This window comes from Ascaphus truei, chromosome 1 (genome assembly GCF_040206685.1).
Source record: "Ascaphus truei isolate aAscTru1 chromosome 1, aAscTru1.hap1, whole genome shotgun sequence".
NCBI classification, from domain to species: domain Eukaryota; kingdom Metazoa; phylum Chordata; class Amphibia; order Anura; family Ascaphidae; genus Ascaphus; species Ascaphus truei.
This window is the reverse complement of record NC_134483.1, coordinates 337035604-337048749: the sequence shown is the minus strand read 5'-3', so window position 1 is coordinate 337048749 and position 13146 is coordinate 337035604. Positions and strand designations below refer to the sequence as shown.

The window sequence follows — 13146 nt, the reverse complement described above, 5'->3', positions numbered from 1 at the left end:
GCCATTGTAATTTTCTAACAGCTATTCCATGCCTTAAGGTCTTCTTTCATTTCTCCAGACACTCCAACCTGCCGGCTCAGTTTCTTAATGCTAATGCTGATGCGGATCTTCAAAAAAAATATACTCGTCATTAGCATAATACAGGACACAAAAGCTCAATGTCCCAACAATGACTGCAGCTGTTTGAGCCCAACCTTATTTTTTCTCCTATTGTTTCCGACACCTGTTTGCTAAACCTCTGCAGCTTGTCATCAGGCAGACGAAATTACATTCACCTAGTGCAGGAGTCTGCAACCTGCGGTTCCCAAGCTGCATGCGGCTCTTTCAGAACCTACATGCGGCTCTCCTCACTGTAGCAGGGGAGAGGAATGGATCTCAATGGTAGGCGCAACTAACCCCATAAGTCAGGCGCACACAGCGCAGAGACATCCACAGTTAACCCTATAGATACCGGAGCCAGGAACACATAATCCCAGAGCAACACTGCAGCCGCGATGATGGAAGCCAAACAGGCGATCACAGAGGTTGGGGACAATCTGACCACGGCGATCGTGAGGTCCCCCGATGGGAACCAGCAGACCCACGCAATGCCAGAAAGACTCCCCCAGTGATGCACAAAGCGGTATAAAGCAGTCAATGGTTGGCGTACTCCCGAAACCATCCACAGGTGAACCGAGGCCACCCGGTAGGTAGCGTGCATCCACAGGGAAGCAGTGACGAGGTAGAGGTGTAGAGAGGGCTAGGAGCACAGCAAAATGAAAGAGAGAACTGGAGGCCAATAGAAAAATAACAAAAATGTATTAAAGCATAATCCTAATTAAAAAGAGAAACCTCCAACGCGTTTCTCGTCAGGGGCGCTTTATCAAAGAGTAGTTCCAATGGTCTAAATCGGCCTCTTTTTTGTTTCAATTTTTTTTATTAGGCATTGATAAATTGAACAAACATACAGTTATTTCTTAGCCTAATACAGAGTTTTTCATTTTTTCATAGGAAAGCCTCGTCAGACCTCTGATTCTCTGAATGGATCGAAGAGGGGAGGCAGGATAGAGAGATAGAGAGAAAAAGAAGAGGGGGAAGGAGGGAAATGTTGGAAGGGGGAGGGGGTTGACACTCACCCTCTCATCCTGTCCGCCAGCCACCGGCCTTGCCTCTCTATTCTCAGATACCTATATTGTCTTGCTTTTATACAGGGGGGTTTGTACCTTGTTGGTTGGATCAACCATGGTTCCCAGATTTTCTAAAAGTTCGTTGTGGTTCTTTTCAGAAATGCTGACAGTTTTTCCATCAACATTACTTCTTGTATCCATTTCTTAACTGTTTGCTTGGGGGGGAGGGGGTGATACTCTAAATCAGCCTCTTTATAGCTCTCCCCATCAGGAAGCACCGCCCACCTGTACCCAGGTAAAAAAATCCCCAGGGAAACAAACCCTCAGTGAAAGTGAATACACGGAGGGGAGGCGGTGCAACCCGGGGGCAGAGAGTAAAAAAAGGCATAACACACATAACGAGGTAATAAGTAGACCGAAAAATAAAATTAATAAAGACAAACAAACTGTGGATAAATATGGAACAAACATGTGATGATAATCAACCATAGGGTCAGTATAACTTAGTGTAATTAAATAATCTCAATAATACTAACCCAATACATATGACAATCAAATATATGCAATTAGTATATGATAAATATCTTAATCAGAATCAGGACCCCATAAACATCCTAATCATGAAGAACATACAGATGATAACATCCAGACCTATGGAGATCTCAAAACATAAATAACAATACAGGAAAATATGCATATAATCTCTCAAAGAAATATAACATTTAAGAGTGGAAAGACTGCAGCCAAAAACTGCCACATCAAGAAGAAGAAAACCAGCAGAAGAGTAGCAGAACCAAATCATGTACCGACTTTGAATATAACCTAAACATAAATATCCTAAAGAAGATTCTAAGACAAATACATAATCTTTCTTTTCTCAGCACAGAGTCTAAAATCATCAACTCCATATAAAGAATCAGAGGAAGTGTTTAAAATCCCATTCTGTATTAATTCCTGCTGGAAACAAAGTATCTAATGAATCCAAAAACATCTCATGTTAATTAAGAAGTTTCAATCTATCCCCACCTCTCACAGGCATGGGTACCGTTTCCACTGCTGAAAAACGAAAACTTGATAAACTGCCAGAAGGGCAGTTAGTTAAATGTTTTGAAACTGCTCCTCTTGATGGATCAAATATGCTCCATAATCCTACTTTTTAAAGGACGTATGGTACGGCCAACATACCCTTGACCACAACCACAAGTGAGATAGTATATCACAAAATTTGAATCACAGTTAATAAAGGATGGGATCCTATGCTTTCTCTTAGAATAAATGGTATCAATGAACTTAATAGGTTTAGCATAACAACAAATGCAACATTTACCACATTTGAAGAAACCCTTTATCTTATTTAATCTATCAACCTCATTGGATCCTGAACTGAACAGACTAGGAAAAAGATAATTAGGCGAGAATTTAGCCTTCCTAAAAGTAATAAATGGACCCTGCTTAATTGAACTGTATAAATCCTTGCTAGGGTTAAAATCCCCCAATGTTTGTGGATGATAGAACAAATTTGCTCAGCCTGTCGGCTAAACTGGGTGACAAAAAGGGGGACTGACTCTCTCCCTCTCTCCTGGTCCTTGACCTGCCTGGTTCTTGATCTCTTTGACGGCTGAGATATAAGTTCAGAGCGTGTACGAGATTTAGCGTACATATGCGCCTCCTCAATATCCTCTTTTTTATATCTTCTAGAGGAGAACATATTCTTTAATTCCTCAGCCCGTTGATCAAATAAATCCTCATTTGAGCAAAGTCGTCTGATGGACAAATTGGCCCTTGGGTATACCCCGAATGAGTGACCTAGGATGACTGCTATCCGCCTCCAATAATGTGTTTCTCGAATTAGGCTTCCTAAAAATGTCCATTTGAAAATTACCTGTCGTATCAATAAATAAATATCCAGAAAATTAATGTGATTAATGTGTTCATAAGTAAACTTAAGGTTTAATACATTTAAATTAAGTGTTTGAATAAAGGTGTCCAGTGATTGTGAATCCCCATCCCAAATCATAATAAAGTCATCAATATAACGCCTAGAAAAGATAATCTGATGACGAAAGGAATTACAAGCACCGAAAGTGTGTATAGATTCCCAAAGACGCATAAACAAATTAGCATAAGAGGGGCAAATGAAGTCCCCATAGCTGTCCCCCATGTCTGCAGATAAAACTGTGAATCAAAAGAAAACTAATTGTGCATGAGAAGAAACGTGATGGAATCTAAAAGAAACGTGCGAAGTGAAATGGACAGTGAGGAAGCCTGAAGAAAAAAAATTGAACTGCTTGGATGCCCTGGTCATGATTAATAATGGAGTAAAGCGACATGGCCTAGAAAGGATGGTTCAAAGTAAAGTGTGGCAGAAAAGAAAGATCGATGTGACTGCCGCTCCAAGTGAAGAAATGTTGGAAACTCACCAGCTGATTTAGAAGTTAAAATCCATTTATTATAATAAATGCGAAGATGGCAGCTAGAAAAACATTTATTTTAAATCTTCTTCTTCACCCCCTCTTCCCCCCCCCAGTCCCCCACCCCCTCTTCCCCCCCCCCCTCCTCCACTTTACATGCCTTACATTTATTATTTAAAGCCACAGCTATACTAGTTTTGGACATTCTTCTCTGAGACAAGTAATAAGAGCCCCTGACTTTTTGGACTCTGTCAGAGAATTTATTATTTCACATTATGTGGATGTCTAGCTTTAGAATATAATGCTCTATACTTTTAATTTTCCATTTCATGTTTCAACTATTGCATTTTTTCATAATCCTGTAATGATAATCTGTTTTTGTGTATTTACAGTATGTGTCTCTGAATTCAGATTAATCTATTCATAATGGACTAAATATACTAATTATTAACAAAGTATAATTGGTTATATACATATCTATTTTCACATTTGATTTTGTTAAAGTTCATGATTGTAGTTATTATGAAAACAATTCAACTCCACATGGATGTTTCCCTGTTTCCCTCTATATATGTCATTATAAATGAATTGACACCAGCTTTTCTGTCTCTGTGGGGGAGGTATACATTTCACCTTCATCTCCTAACTGCACACTCTTTGAAAAAGTGCCGCAGTGGGCGCGAAACGCGTGGGAGGAGGAGTTATGTCCTATCTTTGTCCGTTTTTATGTAGCTGAATAAATGGATTTTAACTTCTAAAAATCAGCTGGTGAGTTTCCAACATTTCTTCACTCGGAGCGGCAGTCACATCGATCTTTCTTTTCTGCTGAATCTAATCTGATCGACGGACGCCACCAGGGGTATAGGAAGGTGAGTTCTGACTCATTCAGACTCGCAGCGCGGAAGGAGAGGCGAGGAGGTGATTCCTAGTGAGTGCGTGACTCCACACCACAACCGGCCAGGAGAGACGGGGTAAGAGGACTATCACAGCATCTATAGTGGTACACACATTAGTGGGGACCACCCGCTCTGTGTAAGCACACCGCTACATTTGCCCTATCATTACCCGCACCTTATGCCTCCATCTCCTAGCACTGGATACATTACTTCCACAACTCGAAACAAGATATATATATATATATATATTTTTTTTGTGAATTATTATTCTTACTACATTCCTAGAGCTGATATTCGGTTTAACTTTCAAAGTATGAACTGGTTAATTTCGAACAACTGTCCGAATCCCTTTTCAGGTTTCTGTTTTTAATTAAGTTATTCTTTGGCTGTTTTGTACTTTACCCCGTTGCTGCCCGAACGTCCGACAACACATTGCTTTGAAACTCACTGCAAGTCCATCTGATGCGTGTACATCACCTCCCAAAACTAAGGGACTTAGTCAATGAGTTACGCTGGTCCCATTGACTTGAATGTGAATTTCCCTGAAGTAGAGCCAAATCGGCAGTGTCTAGGTACGAGATACCCAGTAGACACTGAGAATAGGGCACATGTACATTTGGAGGACTCATCCAAGATGGCGTCCGTCCCGACATGTGCTCCGCGGAGCAAGAGAGCCGATCTAAAATGGCGGTTCCCGCCAATCCTGGAGCAAGCACGTAAATTGTGCAAAGAGACAGTGAGAGAAATGTGGCGGGAAATGTGCAAGAGTCTGGCGCCAAACCAAGATTCCTTGCAAGAGGAGCGGAGCGGCACGAAAGCCGAAAGCCCACCCACCTGTGCCGTGACTGGTCAGAAAGCCAGGCCACGTCACACTGAAGGAGAGAAGGCCGCCCATGCCGGTCCTCGACGCACTTCCGGTGCGTCACCACGGAGCGGATGGAGATTCTGCGGGCACCCCTGATGATGTCGTTTCTGGTTCCACCGGAAAGAGAAGGCCGGGAGGGGTGTTCTCCTCACGAAGCATAGATACAGCCCTTGCCCTGGCTACCCTAGTCGAGGCCCCTCCAGAGAAGCCAGAAGCATGGCGGAGAGCGCGTCTAAGAAAGCGTCCATTGGTCGCGAGATTGCCCGCTTGCTGGACATTGAGTTGGACGTTCCCCCAGCCCCAGCTCCATTGCCCCAGCCACTGCCCCTGCCCTGTCACGAGTATTGCCACCGGGACCTACCAGGGATAAGCTATGTAAATACCCCAAATACTCCAAGGACTTGCGGGATTAGGAATTGAGTGATGAGGGGTCGGATGGGGAGATACCGTATTCAAGTGTTATACCTGTGCCTAACACTGTGCCATTTTCTCCTGCAGCTAGAGGGAGGGCCCGTGGGTCCCACACTCCAGTAGAGGCTGGGCCTAACAGCAACGTGGTTCATAAGATGAACCCTACCAGGTACTTTAATGCCAAAGGGAGGAGAGATTGCTTGCGATCTACTGATGCGGGTACGTCTGGTGTTTCCTCGCAGGCGGAATCGGAGGTAGAGCATACTAGTCGGTCTACAGAATACGAGCACCGTGACAAATGGTGGGCGCCTTTGTTCACCGGATATCACGAGGGGATGGACCGTACGCGGTTCCTATTAATTAAGAATAATATTGTACACCATTGGTGGGCGGCTGGTTCTTTCACTCAACAAGAGGTGGAGGATGAATTAGATCATAGGTACCGGGAGATAGGGCAGAAACTTGTTGTACCCCGAGGCCCCAGTATCTTATATGATGAAGTAGCTCCGGAAGAGCCTGAGTTTTGGGTACTGCCGAGCAGGGCGGGGCACCGCAAGCTCACCAAACTAAGTCGAGCTGACCGGGCCATAGTGGCTAGATACCGGTAGTCCCACGGATATGAGTACCCTTATGTGCCTGAGCCCATCATGAGGGAAATAGAGGAGAATAGGGATAGCTGGCTCAGGGAGGCTGTGCAGGAATATCTTCGGACCAAGTTCGGTCAGGGAGGGTATCATAATGAGGATAAAATAAGTGAATTGGTCCGCATATGGAGCATAGGTAGATGTATCTACATGCATGGTGTAAGCTATCGGCCTGAGCATGGGCCGGTCCAATCTTTCGCTGTGACCGTCACGGATCATAATGGGCGGAGAATAAGAAAGCCTGATACAAAGCATTATCTGTAGGGTTCTCCATGTTGGGAGTACCCGGTTGTATTATCATTGAACTACCTCATTATGCAATGTATGATGACAATGTCTCATGTGTGCTGTTTCCCAGGTTGTTCGCCGCAGGATGGGTCTGCTAAAACTAGGTCCAAGTGGGGACCATTGGATTCCACCATAGGGAGAGTGTAGCCCCCTGTAAACAGCACAGGCTATACCTATCTTCCTCATACTGTGTTAAGTCCTGTTAAGGGCAGGCACCAGTAGTCATCATGGGTTTTCCCCCTTCCAAGCCCTGCCCTGAGTGGTAGATGCATGCCCCTGACTCTGCTGCAGGCATGAGACAGAGGGGAGGTTCTGCTGACATCATGAGGGGTGGGGCTGACTCTATTTAGGAGCCCGCTCCTGTGAGTGACTGTCTGTTCTGTCCGAGGAGTTGGAGGAGACAGTGCGGTCTCACCTGTGCTGTTCGTACAGGAGCAGAGAGAGACTCAGCCACTTTGAGTAGAGCTGATAGCATCATAGACCCGGTGGACCAATGCTCCTCACCCCATGTCTGGGGTGATGGGGAGAATCCATTCCCCACCCAGAGGTTAACCTCTGAGGTGGGCCGCGGGGTATTGACGCCCCAGCCCAGACCATCCTGGTGGAGGAGAGACTTGGAGGGAAGGAGAGGAGGAAAGACCTGTAAAGGAAGGAGAGTGGAGTGCTAAGCGGGACATTGCTGTTGTTGTTGTGGCTGCTGGTCGCCACTACATTTGGAGTCGCGGATCTGACAAATAAAGAGACAATACTTTTATACAAAGACTGTTGTGTGAGTCTGGAGCATTCAAGCCTGTACCAGGGTGGTTCTTCTATACAGGTCCTATCCCATATCCCTGGGAGTATAGAGGATGGAGGCGCTGCACCACTAAAGGATGGAGGCTACCACCCCAGAAGCCTGGTCCTGTCTCCCCAATAACAACGCGGGAAGCTCAGGCCCTCCTGTTCCACGCAGGTATGCACCACCACTATGCATGTAATCTGCCCTCATGCACCCTAGACACCACAGATGAGTCTGGGGGGGGGGGGGGGTGAACAAGGGTTACACATGTACAAACCCTGGGCTCAAGAACTGACTCTTCTTGAACCCTTATTATGGATTAGGGGTAACCAAATGGGCTTAAACCTTTGAGAGCCTGGTTACCCCCCTAGTGTCACACTTATAGGCTTATGTTGTATATTAGTCGATCTTAACAAATGTTGATAGCAAGTATAAAGTTTTTGTCACTTCAGGTCCCTGACTGTCATTCTCATTTTATTATTAATAATAGTGTTGGCGTATTCATCAGCATTGTGTTCAAGCTGCCGTTTAAAAAAAACAAAAAAAAAAACAAATGATAGAGATATAGATATATATATTTTTCCCATTCAATATGTGCATCAGTACAATGTGCACACTGACAAGTGATTAGCTAAGCTACAGGTCGATCTGTTCTCCTGTAATCGATTGCTTGCTCCGGGTTATTTAATTCAGTTCTTGCACTGCATTCTGGGCAATGTAGTCCTGGAATATGAGTGACTGGGCAGTTACTAGATACAATTGGTGCACTGCTAGAGAGAGGGCCGGGTTCAGGAGCCAGAGCCTATAAGGCTGAGTCCACAGACATTTCTCCCGTGCGGAGGCGCGCGGAGGCTAAGGGGAAAGCACCGCCTGGCCTTACTACGCGCGCCATCCGGTGGCGTGTCTATGGGCGGGCCAGTGACGTCACGGAGCTGGTTCGCCCTCCTTGGGGGTACTCCGCTCCCCTCAAAACAATTTTTTTTTGTCTGCTACGCCTCCGCACGTGCGCGAGCGAGCCCCTGCTAAAGCCGCTCTCATTGCAGCTGCAGGGGCTCACTGACAAGCGTGAGCGCGGGTCAGCGGGTAAGCGCTGACCATGCACGCAGCCTAAGAAGGGGAAGGGGGCTGTCACTTTGGAAATGCTTCCTACATTAGAAAGGTATTTTCTCATAGTACAGAACTGATTTTTTTTTTTTTTAAAACACACATGTAGGATATTACTTTAACTGCTGCTTGAATGTAAGTTACTATAAATATCTTAACCCGGCTTTGTTAATATCTTTCCTGACAAAAAGTCCCCTTGAAGCCCTCTGCAATGTGCTGCATTCCCATTTTTGTAAGAACAAATAACTGTTACCTTATAGACAGAATGTCACCTCTTCTGCTCCTTTGACCTCAGAACCATTGGACAGCAGATTGGACAGTAATGCATTAGTAAATTCAGTAGTAAGCCTCTCTGACAGACGCCACGGCCATCTAGTTATTCCTAGTGATACCATAGCAATCCATGTCCATTTTTAAAGCCATCACATAGTATCTCTATCAAAACGACGTAACCAGTTTACCATCAAACAGTGACATTTGCCAATACTTACACCTTTATGAAAAGCAGTGACCAGCCGGGTCCTTCTTTCCCCAATACCTTATGTTTGTATTATTGCCATTGTGACTGACACAATTGAACCCTTGACATGTTTTGTCTCTCCCTCCTTAAATACGACAGGTAATCTTTGCAATAGTAAACAAAAAATAATAACATTAAATACTGCAGTCTTGAAGTGGTACTGTGTGTGTTGGAGGCGTGGCTTTTAGTACTAAATCATGAGATTTGGGGTTAGTGTTGCATTTTCTCTTACTGATAAGGGTTCTCTCTAAGCCCGCAGGAGGGTCCCAACTCCGGTCCTCAAGGACCACTAACACTACAGGTTTCAAGGCAATCGTCTCATTAGACATAGGTGGCTCAATCATTTTGACTTAACCACCTGCGCTCATGCAGGGGTACACATATTTTCCGAGCCTGCAGTTCATCCAGCACTATTAACCTGTGATAGCAATAAAGTTTCAATAAATGTATTATCCTGATGCAGCTAGCCCACTGCACATTTCCTCATAATAAGGCAAAAAATACCATCAGCCCCATATCACAGCTTTGTGGCAGGTGCGGTAAGACTAACTGCAATAAGGTTACCATGTGTGATACAGGTACAGCAGAACCTATAGTGGACTGTACATCAAAGGCAATACGCTGCAAAACGATATTAAATAATTTAAAAAAAACATCACAATAATTTCAGTGGGGATAGATGTGGGTCTGCTTCTTTGCTAAACACAACCCATGGGCACCTTCCAGTTTCAGTGACATGGAGTTGTTACATGACTCCGATTCAGTCCAATTAGTACTGAAAAAGACAAAGTGCCTATGTACTAAGCGTCGGAAACTGCTTTCCTGGTGCTAAATTAGTGTACAGAAATCTAATTTTAAATTGCACTTATACAAACCTGAAATATATCAATCAATCTACGCCACCAGCGTCACAAATATTTTTTCTCGAGCACAGAAATGGACTGTGCTAGGTGTTCATATGTTAATGTCATATACTAAAAAAAAATATATATATATATTTCGGCATGCAAAAAAAAAGGAGGAAAGTGCGTCCAAATTTTCTACCAAATTCAACTTGACGTAACCTTTAAAAAGTCTATTAATGGTGTTAGAGCAGATTAAGTTGCTATGTATCGACCCAAAAATGTATTTTATGCAGCATGGATGTTTCATTATTTAGGCTTTTCAAAGTATGGCTCTTATAAATAATATTACAATAATCATTTATATTCACTAATACTACTGATAAAGAAAAAATACACATCATTCTGTTTCAATGTAAATTGTATCCATCAGGTATTTAACACGAGGGATGCATCAACACTCATTACAAACAAGAAATAATGCATCATATGCAGGAAGACTTCATACACAAGACACACTTTTTGTTCAAGTTTTTTACTACTATATAGCATTGACACAAAAATAATGTAAAATTTATTCTTAGTACATAGGCCCCAAGCAAGCAGCAGCTCACTGCTTTGGAAGTGGGTCAATCCAGTAATCTCCTTGTGACCTTAATCAAGTCCCTTTATCTACCTGTGTATTAGGCACCAACACTAGATTGTAAACTCCACAGGGCAGGGTCTCGTGCTTGCAAAATCCTATGCACAGCGCTGCGTACACTGTCAGAGCTGTATAAGAACATAATATTTAGGTAATTAACATACGCTTTACTATGACTAATGCCATTCATAAAATTAGGGAACGGGTTAGTTGCAGTTTTCTCAATGCTGAATGACAAGAGGATCTCTAGCACATTTAAAAGTGAGGAACCATTTAACTGAAAGAAGCAAGGCATGAAACATGATTGTATTTTGTGGTACCGTTCTTGAATCTTGGATGGATTGTAAGCTCTTCGGAGCAGGGAGTCCTTTTCCTAAATGTTACTTTTATGTCTGAAGCACTTCTTCCCATTATGTGTTATTTATATAATTATCGTGTGTATTACAACTGTGAAGCGCAATGTACATTAATGACGCTATATAAAGACATACATACATACTTCAAGATTACTGTGTGGTACAGATCTTAATACTCTCTGTCATAAGCCAGGGTGCTCAACTCCAGTCCTCAAAGAGGGATATCCTTAAAACCTGACCTCTTGGGGATGACGACTGGAGTTGAGCACCCCTGGTCTAGCAGATGTAGTACAAAACAGCTTAGATCAGCTGTATTGCAACCACAGGACATGCTTGGTAAGAAAATGCACATTTCCCCATCTATATTTTATGGCAAAATAAATAAAGTCCAATCGGTCACATGTGTACCATCAGGATAATTTATATCACACCCAGCGGTGCAATGAAAGAGCACGACAGACAACATTTAGGTAACAGTGGCCAATACTGAGGCTATTGACCACACCACGTCAATTTTATAAGACACATTACTCTTATGTAATATGTGCATATTAATAACATACCCAATTCTCCCTTACATTGAATGGTTGTGATTTAACCATTTCCATCCTGTAGGTGTATTTATGTGTGTTGTCATTACTTGTACTGCCTTAAACTCCTTCCTTTCATAATGTATGTGCATTATGATGATGATACATTAACATACTGCATGATGTGATCACCCCCTTACCCCATCTGTATCAGACATTATTATTATTACCCACTGACCTAAACCTCCCCCCCCATGTCACTCACTTTTCTGAGCTTTGTCATTGCTGCAGTTGCCCCCTCCTCCTCCTGCTCCGGTGTAGTTCATCATGAGCATCATGAGTTGCAGAGAGGATGATGGGGAGAGCCCCCCTGATCCTGGGGAGGGAAGATCTGGGAAGTAGGGTAGTGATGATGAGGAAGGTAGTGTAGAGGAGGTGCGGGTGTACTCCTGCAGAGACTGTGCTGCGGCCCCAGGTGTATAAGAAGGCTCAGCTTTGGGGTGATGCTGCCTATTGGCCCCTGGGAACAGGAATATGGGTGGGGGCAGAGGGGAGGCAGGAGGGGAGCCCTGGTCCTCATGACCTGGGGGCTCTGGGTGACAGCTCCTCTCCTCCTCCTGAAAGGGGGGTGTCTCCAAGCCCTGCCCCGGCGAAACCAAATCATGCTCCTGGGGGCCACGGTTACCCTGCACCTTCTCCCCACCCTGGAAATGTTGTCCTTCTTGCTGTTTTTCTGCCATATCTTCCACAAGAGGGTGTTGTCAGTATTTGTCCTCTCCTCGCTGCTACTTTTTGTTGCTCTCCCTTCCTGGTGTCAGTGTCTCTCCTTCTCCTGGCTCACACCCACCCCAATGTACTCTCTGCTTTGGGTTCCTTTGTTCTTTCTCATGTCAGTTCTTCATGCTTCAGCTCCTTACTCTTCTCTATCCAGCTCCTCTCCTGACCTATGTACAGCTACAAAAAAAAATCTAAATAACCATGCAACACACCAAGGAAACAAAGTGTCAATGCAGAAAGTGAGAGCAGGGGTTAGGCATCGTCACTGTCATCACCGACATCTACTGCAGCTGATCACCCCACTCAAGCTGCTGTAGCTGTAGCTGCTCCATTCCTGTGAGGGTGATATTATTGTCCTCTCTCCTGCTGAGTGTGTGCCCGGAACTCCCCAGCAGCACAGTGTGTCAGCCAGAGGAGGAAGCAGACACACACACAGGGACTCCTTCCTCAGCCTGGAGCTCCTCCCATCACACACTCCCTACAAGCCAGATTGCTTTCTTGTAAACCCTTCAGCAGTGCTTGCAGACCAGCTAATAATTCACTTGTCATAGGCTGCAAATAAAACACATGGGGCAAAAATATTTGATCAGCTTTTATTAAGAAAGGGGGAAAAAAAATGCATTCCCATTTAAGGCAACAGGATTTTCTTCTATCCTAATTGTGATGCAACGTTGGATTGCAATAGTGGCACAGTGTTAGCATGTATTTGGCGTTCAGGGTAAACTTGTTTTGACTATGTGAGAAAGATTTGTGCAATATGTATGAGTACTAAGCAGAAAGGGAGAGAGACTTCCTAAAAATAGATCCATTTTTCTTTAAAGGAACCCCTGTACGTTAAAAAGTAGACTCTGGAACTGCAAATTTTTTTTTTTTCATTTTGTTGCTTGATTCAGCTCTTAAAAGAGGAAACATGTCTGTATTTTTTTTCCTCAAGTAAATGTTTACTCCATATGTCTATCTTCTCGTCAAATGCAC

At 43.9% G+C, this 13146-nt stretch overlaps 1 protein-coding gene across 6 annotated transcripts in view; it reads right to left on the bottom strand.

The window, feature by feature from the left end:
- Positions 1–12609, bottom strand: part of RUFY3 (RUN and FYVE domain containing 3) — a 101930-nt gene extending 89321 nt beyond the window's left edge. For 2 of the 6 annotated variants that reach the window (XR_012802609.1, XR_012802607.1), the window contains exon 1: positions 11660–12608. Coding sequence is in view for 3 of the 6 variants with exons in the window: in XM_075607808.1 (XP_075463923.1) it covers positions 11660–12134 (475 nt within the window). In the remaining 3 variants the exon portion in view is untranslated. Of the gene's footprint in view, positions 1–11659 lie in introns of all 6 variants that reach the window. The other 4 variants (XM_075607808.1, XM_075607818.1, XR_012802613.1 and 1 more) reach the window with 3 other exon arrangements.
- Positions 12610–13146: the final 537 nt, after the last annotated feature.